The sequence below is a fragment of the Copadichromis virginalis genome, linkage group LG19 (assembly GCF_057382275.1).
Source record: "Copadichromis virginalis isolate Kocher_CV1m ecotype Utaka linkage group LG19, C_Virginalis_male_GT1.1, whole genome shotgun sequence".
In the NCBI taxonomy this organism is placed as follows: domain Eukaryota; kingdom Metazoa; phylum Chordata; class Actinopteri; order Cichliformes; family Cichlidae; genus Copadichromis; species Copadichromis virginalis.
Window position 1 is genome coordinate 10693699 of NC_140636.1, and position 17724 is coordinate 10711422.

General features: G+C 39.5%; 1 protein-coding gene across 1 annotated transcript in view; it reads right to left on the reverse strand.

The window, feature by feature from the left end:
• The window catches only part of LOC146685562 (uncharacterized), a 33546-nt gene extending 16675 nt beyond the window's left edge, over window positions 1–16871 (reverse strand). The window contains exons 1-12 of the mRNA XM_085440544.1: window positions 16811–16871; window positions 15937–16217; window positions 12901–13011; window positions 11682–11795; window positions 10020–10130; window positions 8066–8170; window positions 7361–7471; window positions 5407–5511; window positions 4693–4803; window positions 3547–3660; window positions 2827–2937; window positions 423–536 (exon numbers count right to left, since the gene is read on the reverse strand). Of these exons, the coding sequence (XP_085296670.1) occupies window positions 423–536; window positions 2827–2937; window positions 3547–3660; window positions 4693–4803; window positions 5407–5511; window positions 7361–7471; window positions 8066–8170; window positions 10020–10130; window positions 11682–11795; window positions 12901–13011; window positions 15937–16204 (1375 nt within the window). The 5' untranslated portion in view covers window positions 16205–16217; window positions 16811–16871. The remainder of the gene's footprint in view (window positions 1–422; window positions 537–2826; window positions 2938–3546; window positions 3661–4692; window positions 4804–5406; window positions 5512–7360; window positions 7472–8065; window positions 8171–10019; window positions 10131–11681; window positions 11796–12900; window positions 13012–15936; window positions 16218–16810) is intronic.
• Window positions 16872–17724: the final 853 nt, after the last annotated feature.

Below are 17724 nucleotides of genomic sequence, written 5' to 3' on the forward strand. Positions count from 1 at the left end.
TGATGCTCATTTGTGTCTGTAGCACTAACTAGATCCTGAAGTACCACAACTATTACTCATGAACATCTGCACCAAAAATGCTGTTTTGGATTGTTTGGGGTCACTTTACCCACTAAGTGTGATTTGTATGTAATAAAGATTGGCGATGGATACTCTAATAAGATTGTCTTTTATATGTTATTGTTCTGCCCAATGAGGTTGAAATTTGGCTTCGGCTTGATGTTTAAAGGTGCACAGTAACAGGAAATAAAAACGCACATCAAATGCATTGCACCTAGCAAGTCTGTTTTGAAAATGTAAGGAGTAGAAAGGAGATATATTTACACTAAAAGCATTAAAAAGTAAAAACAAAAAGTTAAAAGGAATACTTAAAGCACTGCAAATTAAAAATAAATACACTAAAATGTATTTGTACTTCCCACCTTTTTCTTCCTTCAAGTCTTCAGAGGGGAGTGTATCCACTTCCTGTTTCCGTCTCCAACGAAAGGATTCTCTCAGTCTATTAAATGTATTATCAAACCTCGGCATGCTGGGATCTAAAAAAGCAAAGCACACAGTTTAATGTAGTTTTAATGACAGACTGCAGACACGATTTCTGATCTTTTGTTTTCTCCACTTTGCACAGACAAGCATCAGCAGTGCTGTTTTCTTGTCCACTATAATGACCACTGCAGAGAACATTTTAGTTTGTTCTTTTATGACTGTATAATCTTAATGGGCCATCTACTTCATTGTTTTAATGGACTTCCCTACCACTGCTATGCTGATGACAAACAGTTTTACTTTTACATCAGACCCAACAACGTTAACAATCAATGATTCTCTGTCATTACTACTTGGATGTATTCAAATTTACTTGTGGCAGGGCGTGGTCTGTGGCGCCGCTGCAGGGAGGCTGACACGCTGGAGCTGCATCAGCAATTACGCCTCACCTGCTTAAGAGGGATGAACTCAGTCCTGATGTGGTGGTTGTTGGTGTGTGTGGCCGGCAGCTGAAAAGCTGCAGCCGTGTGTGAAGTTACAACAACCGTAATTAAGAAAAAAGTGTTAAAGGTGTGCAATATGTGGTCGGGTCTGCCATGCATCTGTTACATTACTTCATCGCAATTTCAGTAAAGCTGAGGTTCTAGTACTTGGCCCAGCCAGTTTCTCTAAGGAGATAAGTCAGTACATCGGCCCCTTCTAAAACTAAAAACCTTGGTATAATTTTTGACCAACACCTGAATTTTGAAATTCACGTCTCAAAGCTCACCCAAACTTGTTTCCTTGACCTCAGAAATATTGCAAAATTCCATTACTAACAGATAATCCTCTGCATGGACAGGACACTGCTTATACAGAGCTTCTGAAACCTGATCACTGCAGCCGACCTTTCCGACCCCCTAACCAGGGCCTTCTTACTGTCCCTCGCTCGATTATAAAACCAGAGGTGATCGTGCTTTTGAGGTTGTTGCACCCAAACTGTGGAACAGCCTTCCTCCCTCAATCAGGTTATTTGATTTAAAAGGCTCATTTCTGAGCCTGGAGCAGCTCTTGACAAAACAACCTGGCTAGCATGTACAGAGGCCTGACCACAACATCTTTGGAATGAATAGAAGCAATCAGGCCTTGTCACTCAAAATCAACTGTGTGTCATGGTCCTGGGCCATGTTGGCCCAGTATTCTTAGTTTCTTGTATTTCTGTATTTCATTTCTTATTTAGGCCATGTTTCCTGAGTTGTCCTGTTATGTTGTTCCCTAAGTGTTTTCCCTTCGTGACTCTTACCCCCTGTGTGCCCCTCTGTGTATTTTTGAGCCCTCGTCTCTCTTTGTGTTTATTCCATGTTTCCCCTGACCCAGCGTTTCTAGTTCCTTGTGATGTTTGTAATATGGTACTTGTGTGATTTATTCTATGGCTTCTAGTTTTGTTCCCTTGCCCTTCATGTCTCTCTGTGTCCCCTCTGTTCTGTGTAATTGTGTGTCTTTGCATGTTTGAGTTTCTTGTTTTCTGTCCCTCTGCATTGTGCATTATGTTCTCATGGTTGGTCTTTTGTTACTCCCTCTAGTCTAGTTTCTTGTGTTCCAAGTTGAGTATTTCCCTCCGCGTATTTTGGTTCTTAGAGTCCTCTGCCTTATGGTTTATGTCTCTGTGTTCCTTAGTTGCTTTCTCCACTGTGTCAAGTTTGCGTCTCTGTATGATATTTCCTGTTTTACTTTGGTGGTCCATGTCTTATGTGAATGTGTCCTGCTCTGCTTGTCTCGTCCAGCCTGATTACTTCCAGCTGTGCTCTCCTTCTGTGTCTCATTCCCTCGTTATCCCTCTGTGTATTTAAGCCCTGTGTTTCTCTGAGTCGGTGTTGTGTCGTCCCTCATGCTGTGTGTGATTCTCCCCGTGTCTTCTGGTATGTGTTACAATTAGCTCTTCCCAGTTTAGTTTTACATTGCTTTGGTATCACTGTTATCGTTTGTCACCTGTCAGCAATAAAGCTGCATTTTGAGTTCAGTCCTGTTTTCCCGTGAGTTGGCGTTTGGGTCCTATTTTCCTGCCTGCCACACACCGTTACATGACACTGTGGTCTTCAAAAATGCACTCGTACCTGCAGTTTGCACACAGATGCAACAATCTGATGGAAAGCCTTGAACCAGAGGTGGAGGCTTTTCCAGCAGCAGATTAGTGCCCATGGTTTAGCATGAGAAACTTAATGTCCACATACTTTATTCATACATTTTCAAAATTTAGTCAATATCGACTATGTTAAGGTAAATATTAAAGAAAATGTTAGTAGAAGTTTAATAATTAAATATTGCCAGTTTATAGAATCATTGATCTAGTATTAAAGTTAATACCTGTCTTTGATGGTGTCGCTGGTTTGGATTTGAGAGAAGAAACATCTGACTCTTCTTCCTCCTTTTTCTCTTCATTCTCCAGACAGGTGGCTGAAGAGCCGTCGCCAAGACCTGACAGAGAGTAAAGCAGAGCACTGCTGGTAACAGCACAATTTTCTTATAACAGGTTGATTTGGCAAAGATTTGATGCCAGATGACCTTCCTGATGCAACTCTCTCCAGTTATCTAGGGCTGGGACCTGCAGTACACTGGCTTGTGTTCACACATTGTGTGATGAACTTCTCAGAAACTGTTTGCTTGATGCTCATTTGTGTCTGTAGCACTAACTAGATCCTGAAGTACCACAACTATTACTCATGAACATCTGCACCAAAAATGCTGTTTTGGATTGTTTGGGGTCACTTTACCCACTAAGTGTGATTTGTATGCAATAAAGATTGGCGATGGACACTCTAATAAGATTGTCTTTTATATGTTATTGTTCTGCCCAATGAGGTTGAAATTTGGCATCGGCTTGATGTTTAAAGGTGCACAGTAACAGGAAATAAAAACGCACATCAAATGCATTGCACCTAGCAAGTCTGTTTTGAAAATGTAAGGAGTAGAAAGGAGATATATTTACACTAAAAGCATTAAAAAGTAAAAACAAAAAGTTTAAGGGAATACTTAAAGCACTGCAAATTAAAAATAAATACACTAAAATGTATTTGTACTTCCCACCTTTTTCTTCCTTCAAGTCTTCAGAGGGGAGTGTATCCACTTCCTTTTTCCGTCTCCAACGAATGGATTCTCTCAGTCTATTAAATGTATTATCAAACCTCGGCATGCTGGGATCTAAAAAAGCAAAGCACACAGTTTAATGTAGTTTTAATGACAGACTGCAGACACGATTTCTGATCTTTTGTTTTCTCCACTTTGCACAGACAAGCATCAGCAGTGCTTTTTGTTTTGAACTCAGTTCCCAAAAAATTGTTGTTGTTTTCTTGTCCACTATAATGACCACTGCAGAGAACATTTTAATAAACATTTAACAAAAAATGTTTTGCAGATTTTAGCTATTTTGGTTTGTTCTTTTATGACTGTATAATCTTAATGGGCCATCTACTTCATTGTTTTAATAGACTTTCCTACCACTGCTATGCTGATGACAAACAGTTTTACTTTTATGTCAGACCAAACAACATTAACGATCAATGATTCTCTGTCATTACTACTTGGATGTATTCAAATTTACTTTATTGTAATTTCAGTAAAACTGAGGTTGTAGTATTTGGCCCAGGCAGTTTCTCTAAGGAGATAAGCCAGTACATTGGCCCCTTCACTAATAACTTCTAAAACTAAAATCTAATTTTAAAACCAGAGGTGATTGTGCTTTTGTCGTTGTTGGGCCCAAACTGTGGAACAGCCTTCCTCACTCAATCAGTTTGCTGGCTCTGTTATTTGATTTAAAAGGCTCATTTCTGAGCCTGGAGCAGCTCTTGACAAAACAACCTGGCTAGCATGTACAGAGACCTGACCACAACATCTTTGGAATGAATAGAAGCAATCAGGTCTTGTCACTCAACACCAGCTCCGGACCTCAATAATGAACTTGTACCTGGATGGCAACAAATGCAGTTTGTAGCCAGACGTAACAATCTGATGGAAAGCCTTGAACCAGAGGTGGAGGCTTTTCCAGCAGCAGGTTAGTGCCCATGGTTTGATTTGGCATTGCAATGTTAATTTTCACATAATTTGTTCATAAGTTTTCAAACTCTAGTCAACAAAGACTATGTTAAGGTAAATATTAAAGAAAATGTTAGTAGAAGTTTAATATTTAAATATTGCCAGTATATAGGATCATTGATCTAGTATTAAAGTTAATACCTGTCTTTGATGGTGTCGCTGGTTTGGATTTGAGAGAAGAAACATCTGACTCTTCTTCCTCTTTTTTCTCTTCATTCTCCAGACAGGTGGCTGAAGAGCCGTCGCCAAGACCTGACAGAGAGTAAAGCAGAGCACTGCTGGTAACAGCACAATTTTCTCATAACAGGTTGATTTGGCAAAGATTTGATGCCAGATGACCTTCCTGATGCAACTCTCTCCAGTTATCTAGGGCTGGGACCTGCAGTACACTGGCTTGTGTTCACACATTGTGTGATGAACTTCTCAGAAACTGTTTGCTTGATGCTCATTTGTGTCTGTAGCACTAACTAGATCCTGAAGTACCACAACTATTACTCATGAACATCTGCACCAAAAATGCTGTTTTGGATTGTTTGGGGTCACTTTACCCACTAAGTGTGATTTGTATGCAATAAAGATTGGCGATGGACACTCTAATAAGATTGTCTTTCATATGTTATTGTTCTGCCCAATGAGGTTGCATCAGTTTGATGTTTAAAGGTGCACAGTGACAGGAAATAAAAGAGACATACTAAAAAAAACCCTCAAATACATTACATCTAGCAAGTCTGATTTGAAAACATAAGGAGTAGAACGGAGATATATTTGCATTAAAAAGGAAAAGGAAAAAGGAATACTTAAATAAAGCACTGAAAATTAAAAACAGGTACAGTAAAAATTATTTGTACTTCCCACCTTTTTCTTCCTTCAAGTCTTCAGAAGGGACTTCCTTTTTCCGTCTCCAAGGAAAGGACTCTCTCAGTCTATATAATGCATTATCAAACCCCGGCACACTGGGATCTAAAAAAGAAAAGCACACAGTTTAATGTAGTTTGAATAACAGACTGCAGGCCTGATTTCTGGTCCTTTGTTTTCTCCTGCCAGTGTTTGTGTTTTTGGTTTAAGTTTCACTCTTTGAATTGTGGTTTTCTGTTGTATTATATTTACTGTTCCTGGTTTCTCTTCTGGTTCCGCGCCTCATCTTGCCTCGCCTCATGTTTCTATGTCTCATTGTCTTGTCTGTGTCATCATGAACGTCTCTTGCTTCCTGTTTTATTGTGATAGTCCCTTGTCATGTGTTCAGTGTATTGAGTTTTGTTTCCCTGTGTCTCGTTATGTCAGATTCGTCCCAGCTGTGTTCCCACCAGTTCCCCATCCTCTTGTTGTCCTACTTGTGTATTTAAGCCCTGCATCTTCCTTGTTCATTGCTGGTTTGGTTGTCAATCTTCCCCTGTGTGTCATCCTCCATGTTGCCTCTGCGTTTCTTCCTCGATGTTTCATATCTCAGGCTCCTAGTTCCCAGTTTCAGGTTTTTGTTACGTTTCTTTTGTTCCTCGTGTTCTTTTGTTAGTTTCTCCATGTTCAGGTTTTGTAAGTTTATTCCTGCCATACTCTGCTTTTGTTTGCATTGAGTCTCACTGTAAATAAAAAATCACACCCAACTACTCTGTCGTCTGCATCTGCACTCGGGTCCTTCTGTCGTCACTCCATACGTCTGCCTCTGTAGCTGTGACACTCCCTTTTCCACAGGCAAGCATCAGCAATGCTTTTTGTTGTGAAGTCAGTGCCCCCCCAAAAAATGTTGTTTTTGTTGTCCACTTTAATGACCAGGGCACTGCAGCAAACCTTTTAGGGAACATTTTATAGAGATAAAATCATTTGCAAGTGTGCAGATTTTAGCCACTTTGGTTTATTCTTTCATGACTGTATAATTTTTATTATGAAAGTTGATAATGGGGGTTTTTAACAGAAGACATTGAGAGTTTTATAGTAAGGACACGGGTAACAATCCGTGCATTAATGATGTACATTTAGTTGTTAATATATGCTGGTCAGCCAGCCATCAAAAAAGTGTAAGTTGAAAGTGTCCTATATAAACGAATGCAGGCATTTATTAATATAGCTAATTTCACATGTGCTTTTATTCTAAGGAAACCCATTTTTCCTTGGTACTATGCCTCGATATTTATATGTGGGTTTACTTTCTGCACTGCATGGTTAAGATAGCATTAAATCCTGGAAATATTCTACATGTGCAAAAAATTTGCCATTTTACTGAGGCAAAGTTATTCTGTTATCATACATTAAATATGCTTTTAACTTAACTGATTCTTGCCCAGGTTAAAAATGTTGTTTGAAGGCATCAGATCAGGATTCAGTTATGAACATTTTTCCTTATTTTATTTTTCAGCTTCCCAGGGAAAAGGAGGGGGCAAAACAATCACTCATAAATGTTAATGTTTCACTACTAAATACAAATAGCAGCTTTACTTGGTCAACATTCAATTTTACTTCTGGTTGAGTTTTCAGCAGCCGTTAATAGTATTAATGCTACAGACTAGACAGCTGAGTTGGCATTACTGGTACTGCTCTTAAATGGTTTTCTTCATACTTATCCAACAGATAATAGCCAGATGCAACAATCTGATGGAAAGCCTTGAACCAGAGGTGGAGGCTTTTCCAGCAGCAGATCAGTGCCCATGGTTTGATTTGGCATTGTAAAGTTAATGTTCACATACTTTTTTCACAAGTTTATAAACTTTAGTCAACACAGACTATGTTAAGGTAAATACTAAAAAATGTTAGTAGAAGTTTAATAATTAAATATTGCCAGTTTATAGGATCATTGATCTAGTATTAAAGTTAATACCTGTCTTTGATGGTGTCGCTGGTTTGGATTTGAGAGAAGAAACATCTGACTCTTCTTCCTCCTTTTTCTCTTCATTCTCCAGACAGGTGGCTGAAGAGCCGTCGCCAAGACCTGACAGAGAGTAAAGCAGAGCACTGCTGGTAACAGCACAATTTTCTCATAACAGGTTGATTTGGCAAAGATTTGATGCCAGATGACCTTCCTGATGCAACTCTCTCCAGTTATCTAGGGCTTGTGCACTGGCTTGTGTTCACACATTGTGCGATGAACTTCTCAGAAACTGTTTGCTTGATGCTCATTTGTGTCTGTAGCACTAACTAGATCCTGAAGTACCACAACTATTACTCATGAACATCTGCACCAAAAATGCTGTTTTGGATTGTTTGGGGTCACTTTACCCACTAAGTGTGATTTGTATGCAATAAAGATTGGCGATGGATACTCTAATAAGATTGTCTTTCATATGTTATTGTTCTGCCCAATGAGGTTGCATCAGTTTGATGTTTAAAGGTGCACAGTGACAGGAAATAAAAGAGACATACTAAAAAAAAACCTCAAATACATTACATCTAGCAAGTCTGATTTGAAAACATAAGGAGTAGAACGGAGATATATTTGCATTAAAAAGGAAAAGGAAAAAGGAATACTTAAATAAAGCACTGAAAATTAAAAACAGGTACAGTAAAAATTATTTGTACTTCCCACCTTTTTCTTCCTTCAAGTCTTCAGAAGGGACTTCCTTTTTCCGTCTCCAAGGAAAGGACTCTCTCAGTCTATATAATGCATTATCAAACCCCGGCACACTGGGATCTAAAAAAGAAAAGCACACAGTTTAATGTAGTTTGAATAACAGACTGCAGGCCTGATTTCTGGTCCTTTGTTTTCTCCTGCCAGTGTTTGTGTTTTTGGTTTAAGTTTCACTCTTTGAATTGTGGTTTTCTGTTGTATTATATTTACTGTTCCTGGTTTCTCTTCTGGTTCCGCGCCTCATCTTGCCTCGCCTCATGTTTCTATGTCTCATTGTCTTGTCTGTGTCATCATGAACGTCTCTTGCTTCCTGTTTTATTGTGATAGTCCCTTGTCATGTGTTCAGTGTATTGAGTTTTGTTTCCCTGTGTCTCGTTATGTCAGATTCGTCCCAGCTGTGTTCCCACCAGTTCCCCATCCTCTTGTTGTCCTACTTGTGTATTTAAGCCCTGCATCTTCCTTGTTCATTGCTGGTTTGGTTGTCAATCTTCCCCTGTGTGTCATCCTCCATGTTGCCTCTGCGTTTCTTCCTCGATGTTTCATATCTCAGGCTCCTAGTTCCCAGTTTCAGGTTTTTGTTACGTTTCTTTTGTTCCTCGTGTTCTTTTGTTAGTTTCTCCATGTTCAGGTTTTGTAAGTTTATTCCTGCCATACTCTGCTTTTGTTTGCATTGAGTCTCACTGTAAATAAAAAATCACACCCAACTACTCTGTCGTCTGCATCTGCACTCGGGTCCTTCTGTCGTCACTCCATACGTCTGCCTCTGTAGCTGTGACACTCCCTTTTCCACAGGCAAGCATCAGCAATGCTTTTTGTTGTGAAGTCAGTGCCCCCCCAAAAAATGTTGTTTTTGTTGTCCACTTTAATGACCAGGGCACTGCAGCAAACCTTTTAGGGAACATTTTATAGAGATAAAATCATTTGCAAGTGTGCAGATTTTAGCCACTTTGGTTTATTCTTTCATGACTGTATAATTTTTATTATGAAAGTTGATAATGGGGGTTTTTAACAGAAGACATTGAGAGTTTTATAGTAAGGACACGGGTAACAATCCGTGCATTAATGATGTACATTTAGTTGTTAATATATGCTGGTCAGCCAGCCATCAAAAAAGTGTAAGTTGAAAGTGTCCTATATAAACGAATGCAGGCATTTATTAATATAGCTAATTTCACATGTGCTTTTATTCTAAGGAAACCCATTTTTCCTTGGTACTATGCCTCGATATTTATATGTGGGTTTACTTTCTGCACTGCATGGTTAAGATAGCATTAAATCCTGGAAATATTCTACATGTGCAAAAAATTTGCCATTTTACTGAGGCAAAGTTATTCTGTTATCATACATTAAATATGCTTTTAACTTAACTGATTCTTGCCCAGGTTAAAAATGTTGTTTGAAGGCATCAGATCAGGATTCAGTTATGAACATTTTTCCTTATTTTATTTTTCAGCTTCCCAGGGAAAAGGAGGGGGCAAAACAATCACTCATAAATGTTAATGTTTCACTACTAAATACAAATAGCAGCTTTACTTGGTCAACATTCAATTTTACTTCTGGTTGAGTTTTCAGCAGCCGTTAATAGTATTAATGCTACAGACTAGACAGCTGAGTTGGCATTACTGGTACTGCTCTTAAATGGTTTTCTTCATACTTATCCAACAGATAATAGCCAGATGCAACAATCTGATGGAAAGCCTTGAACCAGAGGTGGAGGCTTTTCCAGCAGCAGATCAGTGCCCATGGTTTGATTTGGCATTGTAAAGTTAATGTTCACATACTTTTTTCACAAGTTTATAAACTTTAGTCAACACAGACTATGTTAAGGTAAATACTAAAAAATGTTAGTAGAAGTTTAATAATTAAATATTGCCAGTTTATAGGATCATTGATCTAGTATTAAAGTTAATACCTGTCTTTGATGGTGTCGCTGGTTTGGATTTGAGAGAAGAAACATCTGACTCTTCATCCTCTTTTTTCTCTTCATTCTCCAGACAGGTGGCTGAAGAGCCGTCGCCAAGACCTGACAGAGAGTAAAGCAGAGCACTGCTGGTAACAGCACAATTTTCTCATAACAGGTTGATTTGGCAAAGATTTGATGCCAGATGGCCTTCCTGATGCAACTCTCTCCAGTTATCTAGGGCTTGTGCACTGGCTTGTGTACACACATTGTGCGATGAACTTCTCAGAAACTGTTTGCTTGATGCTCATTTGTGTCTGTAGCACTAACTAGATCCTGAAGTACCACAACTATTACTCATGAACATCTGCACCAAAAATGCTGTTTTGCATTGTTTGGGGTCACTTTACCCACTAAGTGTGATTTGTATGCAATAAAGATTGGCGATGGACACTCTAATAAGATTGTCTTTTATGTGTTATTGTTCTGCCCAATCCCACATATCAAGTCTGGCCTGGATCTGGTATCAAACCGGCACTGCTGACTTCTGGCATGATAAGACATATGTCATCCAGATATGGGCCAGGCCTGGCATAGATGGCACTGTTTATGTGATGGAATGCCACATCTGGCTTGATTGTGGTTTGGTTTATGTGGCCCAGGCCCACAGAAAACAGATCTGGCCCGGATCTGGCATCAAGCTGGCACTTCTGACTGACTGGAGTCATGGCAGGGTGTATGTCAACCAGATGTGGGCAAGGTCTGGCAATGATGGTACTATTTATGTTCCTATTTTCCCATTTTAGTTAGAAGACCCAAATGCCATGTTGCAATACTATACTGCTATGGTAACCAACGTTTCAAATGCAGGTGTGACAGGTTTGTGAGGGTACACTTTATCCAAAACCTAGTGACGGTTTACACATCTTTGACAGTGGGTGGCTGTAGCTCAGGAGGTAGAGCAGGTCACCTACTGAACGCAAGCTTAGTGGTTCGATCCCTGGCTCCTCCAGCCTGCATGTCAAGAGTGTGAATGTGTATGAATGTAAATAGGAAGCACTCAGTTTAGAGGAAGTGTTTGATAAATGTGGCATGTTGTATAGAGCACTTTAAGTAATCTGGGAGACTAGAAAAGCGCTGTATAAGAGTCAGTCCATTCACTGTCTGAACAGAGTTTTGTCATGCTTCTTTTGCACTATTATGTTCTGGCACCTGTTGTTATTACATGGCTTGATTAAGGTACACATTAGGCTGACATCCAGGGCCAGAGCTGAAACTGTTCTGGGCCAGCAGTGTGTCTGCAACTGGCCTTGTGCTGACCCATGTGTGGGCCACATCTGGCAAACCAAATCTGGGCCACCAAAGGGTCGTCATTCTTTGCGGTATGTGAGCCACGTGTAAGCACATTCTGTGGGCCAGATCTAAGCCATACCAATTTTGCTATGTGGGATGAGGTTGCAATTTGGCATCAGCTTGATGTTTAAAGGTGCACAGTGACAGGAAATAAAAATAAAAATAAATAAATAAAAAGAAATTCAAATACAAGTCTGATTTGAAAACGTAAGGAGTAGAAAGGAGATATATTTGCATTAAAAAGTAAAAGTTAAAAGGAATACTTAAATAAAGCATTGAAAATTAAAAACAGGTACAGTAAAAAGTATTTGTACTTCCCACCTTTTTCTTCCTTCAAGTCTTCAGAGGGGAGTGTATCCACTTCCTTTTTTCGTCTCCAACGAAAAGATTCTCTCAGTCTGTTTAATGTATTTTCAAACTTCGGCATACTGGGATCTAAAAAAGAAAAGCAAAAAGTTTAATATAGTTTGAATAACCAACTACAGGCCTGATTTCTGGTCTTTTGTTTTCTCCACTTTCCACAGACAAGAGAACATTTTACAGAGAAAAAAAATCATTTGCAAGTGTGCAGATTTTAGCTACTTTGGTTTGTTCTTTCATGACTGCATGATCTTAAACATGAAAGCTGATAATAGCGATTTTTAAACAGATGACATTTGGAGTTTTTATAGTAAGGGTAACAATCCATGCATGAATGATCTATACCCTGGTGGAGGGGTTTGTGTATTCCAGAGATCCCAGGGGCTATGATGTTGGGGGGCTTTTGTCCCCTGGTAGGGGTGAGGCACCAGATAAAGAGCAATTCAAAAACCCATATGAGAAGACCCAGGGAACAGTTTACCCTTACCAGGATAGGTTTACCGGGGCTCCTCCCTGGAGCAAGGATGTTCCCTGTGCCTTCGGGTCAGGAAACATGTCCTGACTGTCGTCAGCCTCTATGTGCTGAATGACAGTTCAGAGTACCAGGCCTTCCTGGAGTTCATGAAGAGAAAACTGAGCGTAAAAGCGAAACTTTCGATTTACCAGTCGATCTTCGTTCCCACCCTCACTTATGGTCAATAGTCTTGGGTAGTCACCAAAAGAACAAGGTTGCAGATACAAATGAGCTCTCTCCAAAGGATGGCTGGCCTCTCCCTTAGATATAACGTAAGGCATTCAACCATCCAGGAGGCGCTTAGAGTAGAGCCACTGCTCCTCCACATCAAAAGAAGCCAGTTGATGTGGTTTGGGCATCTGACAAGGATGCCTCCTGGGCACCTCCTGGGTGAGGTGTTCCGGGCATGTCGGACCAGGAGGAGGCTCCTCCATCTCTTGGCTGGCCTGGGAACGCCTTGGTTTTCCCCCAGACAAGCAAGAGGAGGTGGCTTGAGAGAGGGAGGTCTGGGCTTCTCTGCTAAGGATGCTGCCCCCGCAACCTGGCCCCGAATAAGCAAAAAAGGATGGGTGCATGGATGGATGGATGGATTTGTATGTGAAAGTAAATCTCTACATATCCAGTATGCAGGATCATTGATCTAGTATTAAAATTAAGAAGTTTCACCTGTGTTTGATGGTGTTAGTGGTCTGGATTTGTGAGAAGAAACATCTGACTCATCATCCTCTTTTTCCTGGTTGCTCTTCGGAGAGGTGGATGCAGAGCCAGGACTCAGACCTGACAGAGAGGGGAGAAGAGGACATTTGTAAAAGCTGCTTTCTCTTTTAAACTGACTCTTTAGTCCCTAGTTTCAAAAACACATTCGTCTTTGTGGTGTCACAGCAATTAATGTCCTGCCACAGGATTCAATTCAGGTTGAGCTCTGAACTTTTTCTGGGACGAGCCAAAACATTGATTCTTTGCTTTTTTTTTCACCATTCTGTTGTAGATTTGCTGCGGTGCACGAGATCATTGTCCTGTTGCATGGCGTACTTTGGGCACATTTGACTGTAAAACAATTTGGTATACAAAGTAGTTCATGTATCCTGTAGCAGGCAAACCAAAGCCCTCGCCTCAAAGGATAACCTGAAGAAGAGGACAGACCAGTAAAGTGGCTTCTTCCACCCTCTTGCACAGGCTGAAAAAAGTCTAGTATTTTGCTGTTAATGTGGGGAAAAATAAATATTTCTTTATGAAATATAATAGACATTAAACTTCTGGGGAAAAGAGCAATATTTTTACATCTTCCATTTCTTTGTATTTAAAGTTTGAGGTGAGTTTTTACCAGCACTAGTTAATGTTAACTCAAGGAAAACCCAGAGGAAAATTTGTCTGCTTATGTATGACCCAGACGCTCCTTCATTTAGCAAACAGACATGTTCCAACAAGTTTAACGGTCTTCTTGTGTTTCGTTTTATTTTTCTAAGGAAATTATGTCTTTCATAGTGCATGTGTGCACATCATTCTGTCTGCAAACACAGTAGCTTGAAAAGTTTGGAATGAATTCTGAAACTGTAGACTGAGGTCATCTTAACTACTCATTAAAATTTGCTTTACATCCACTGAGATCTTTAATACCAACTTAAAATGTGTTTATTTGTCAGAAATTGACAAAAAGCTTAAAACTATGATTTTTAGTGTGTGCATTGTTTCTCACTGCCAGTGTTTGTACTGACAACGTAAAGGTACATAGGCGATGATATATATGGTCAAGTAAATATGACATTAGTTTGTATACAAATATCATGTTTTACAAGTTAACCCTAAAATGCATTATATCTTTAAAGAAAGTTAGTTAGAAATATGGGTGGGTAAAAAAAAGATATCCAAACTCAAAGCAATTTGAATTTAAATAATCCGATACTGATTGATTATTGAATCCTTAAATCAATTTTTAAATATAAATGTATTTTGCCACGTATGTCAGAGTCTCAACTAAAAGCTCTCAAAACCATTTCAACAACCACAAAACAGATAAAACTCCACAAAACAAATAAGATTCCACAAAACAGATAAGATTCCACAAAAGAGGGAACACAAAGCGTGGATCCTTCTCAGAGTACTTCAATACCAGTTTTCTGCCTTATTCGCTTTCTTATTATACACCAGTCTACAGCTGTGTACGGTGTATGGTGATGTCTGACGCTTTTTTCACCAAAAATGACCTCAACACTGGGCCCTCTGACCACCACCAGTAGGCAACGGGTGAAGTGTCTTGCCCAAGGACACAACGGCTGAGACTGTCGGAGCCGGGGCTCGAACCAGCAACCTTCCGATGCCAACTCTTGAGCCACGATCGCCCCTACAAGGTTTAGAGGGTTCTTTTGACAGTACATATCCAAGTCAGATGATCATATTTCTAATATTTCTGAATCAAATTGAATCAAACTTGAATCATTTGTAGAAATCAGTGACAATACAGAGTCTTATTTAGAAATATACTGTTGTATAATATTGTATAATTAGCTAAAGTTAATCATGTCCAGTTATTACAGATAAATATCTACACAGCAAAATCTCCTGTGTTAAATTAACACTGGAGAGTGTCTATATGGGCCCACACCTCTGAGTGTTAAATACAACACTGTTGAGTGTTAAATTAACACTTTTGATAGTGTTATATGTTTAAAAGTAACCTAGTCAGTTTTGAAGATTAACAAAGACTAACACTGAGCAGTGCTGATTTTCTAACACTGGAAAATAACTCAGAATGTTAGAAATATTCCAGTGTTAGAAAATCAGCACTGCTCAGTGTTAGTCTTTGTTAATCTTCAAAACTGACTAGGTTACTTTTAAACATATAACACTGTCAAAAGTGTTAATTTAACACTCAACAGTGTTATGTTTAACACTCAGAGGTGTGGACCCACATAGACACTCTCTAGTGTTAATTTAACACTGGAGATTTTGCTGTGTATTACCCATTACCTGCTCCTACATAATGTTTGTGTCAAAGTAAATCTGTCATCTTTATCTGATTTTTACTGCACTACAAATTTCCTGTAGGACATTTAAAAAGAACAAAAGAAAACTACATGAATATATACATTACAATTACAATACTGTAAAGTAAACAGAGTGAGCTGCCGTGGTGGAGCTTTGTGAATGCATGTCTCCTAAAATCAAACATCACCGTTAATGTCTTGGACAGGGGGACACATTTCTGCACCTACATTTTCTAAATGTAATGGTGCCTGCCTTCAGTCAGCTTGATAGATTTATTTATTTTGCTTTACTGCACATACTGTGTGTACAATAGCACCCACATCTCAGAGGAATGACTCACGTGGGTCCTCTAGGGAAATATGTGCAACCCGCACTGTCAGAAAGCTGGGAAACACTCATACTGTAAGTTAAGATTTTAGGCATAGAACATAGGAGACATATCAAATGTGAGCAACATGTCCTAAAGTTGGGAAAGGCAGCGAAGTAAGTGGTGCTAACAAGAAACAGCTGGAGGAAAATTTTGCAACTGGTTAGTTTAATGCCCACAGTTCAGTAACATGATTGAGTATGAAAAGAGCATCTTAGGGAGACGGAGGTGCACCAATCTGCAAAAAATGGACACTCAGTCCTCTGGCCTAAACAAGAGAGACACCATCTAGCTTGCCATCTGTGTTTACATTTGACAGGAGATTTTATGAAAACCCCAACGGTACTCACTGGGTGACGGAGGTTGTGGTGAAGCCGCAGAATCCAACTTCTTTGCAGGTTCATCTGATTCTGGTGATAACTTGGATTCCTTGTCACCAGGAGATGGAGGATTCTTCCGTGTTGGAAGCCGGAGGCTCCTTCTAAACTTCCCCATCATGCCCACATTTATGCCACCATCAGTCGACGTCTTCTCATCGCTCTTGATGGATCCGTTGCTCTTGGTGGACACCGTGTCATTGCTGGGGTTCTCAGTGGACTTGTCCATCATTTGTGACATGTTATTCCATTATCTACCCAAATGTGAAAATGTAATAAATATTCAAGTAAAGTAATGAAGCATTTCTATTTTGTTACTTCTTATCTGGATTTTAATGATAGTTATAGTAATTTGTGAGAAAGTGCCTCAATGAACAAAATCTTACATAATAAAACCTGTATAAGTGCTGTATAAAGAACCAGTTTATTGACTAAGCAATTCATTGTGGCTTTCACCAGGATCATCATAAAACTATATTAGAGATAACATTTTATATCAGATAGATTGAGGTAGAAAAACAGAGAGCAACACGTTGTTTGTAATTTGGGACCATTTAATCTCATCTCTCAGGTCCTGGACTTTCAAATACTTTTTATCTGCTGTTGATCGTTTTTAGCCTCGCAAAACTTCAATTTGTCCAGATTACTAAATATTTCAAGGACATGCTGCACACCGTGCTGAGATAAGAAATTAGATGTCGCTGAACACAAATGTGTGTGTGTCTGTGTGTGTGTGGAGAGAGAGACAGCAGAGTGATTTCTCTCGCAGTTTTATTTTCAAGATTGATATTCAGTCCGTGTATGCAAACCGTACCTAGTTACAGTAAAGAGAAAAAGATGTACTTACCTCCGGTTTCGCACAGGTGATAGAACTTCCACAGTTTCTTCCCGCTTCACCTGCTTTCGATTACTAGTTCAGGTTTGGCAAGGTCAGAGGGTGTGACAGAGCGCTCACGCGGGGCGGGGTAGGAGGGCATTTATAATGGGCAACGTCCCTTTTTTTATGAAAGCGATACGTCACTAACCGTTTAAAGAGCAGGCGCACAAACGAGGGGCAAAAGCAAGCGTGTCACGTTCACAGAAACGGGACATCCAGTCTGAGCTGTGAGTCAGAGCACCTTACAGGCGTGTTTTGGTCAAATGTATACTTTACAGGTGAGACAATGAAGTCGCAGCATTATGTCTGCTGCATAACCTTTGACAGTGTTGCAGCGGGTACTGAAGAAAGAAATACAACAAAAATGATAAAATCTCTCGAAACCAGTGTGTTGTACTTCTGAGACTTTTTTTTTCCTTCGCTGTTGTTTTTTAGAGGTCTAAAGAAGGGAAACTGTGCAATATATCACAAAAGGAGAAATTAGAGAAAATACCTGTAACCTCTCACGCTGATATAGATGCGGATAATTGTGCTCAAGTAATGAAATCAAATGCAACGTGATCACAGTCCACTAGAGGGCAATGTGGGTGCTATATTTGTTTCGGGGAAAAAACTGTTGATTGAGTCTTGTGTCTACATTTTTATGGTATATGAAAAATGGAGCAAAACTTAATTTTTAAGAAAGTGTTGTTTACAGAACTGAGAAAAATCTCATGAATATCTTTTTGAGTATTATTTACAACATGGTTTCTATGTTTGGCAGGTAAATGAACACAAGTTGCATTAAAACCAAATCCAACGTGACATTAGGACATTTATGTCCACTAGAGGGTGGTCCACTGGTGTGTGCTGTAGTTATGCGTGCAGGGGTTTAGTCTTTGTCC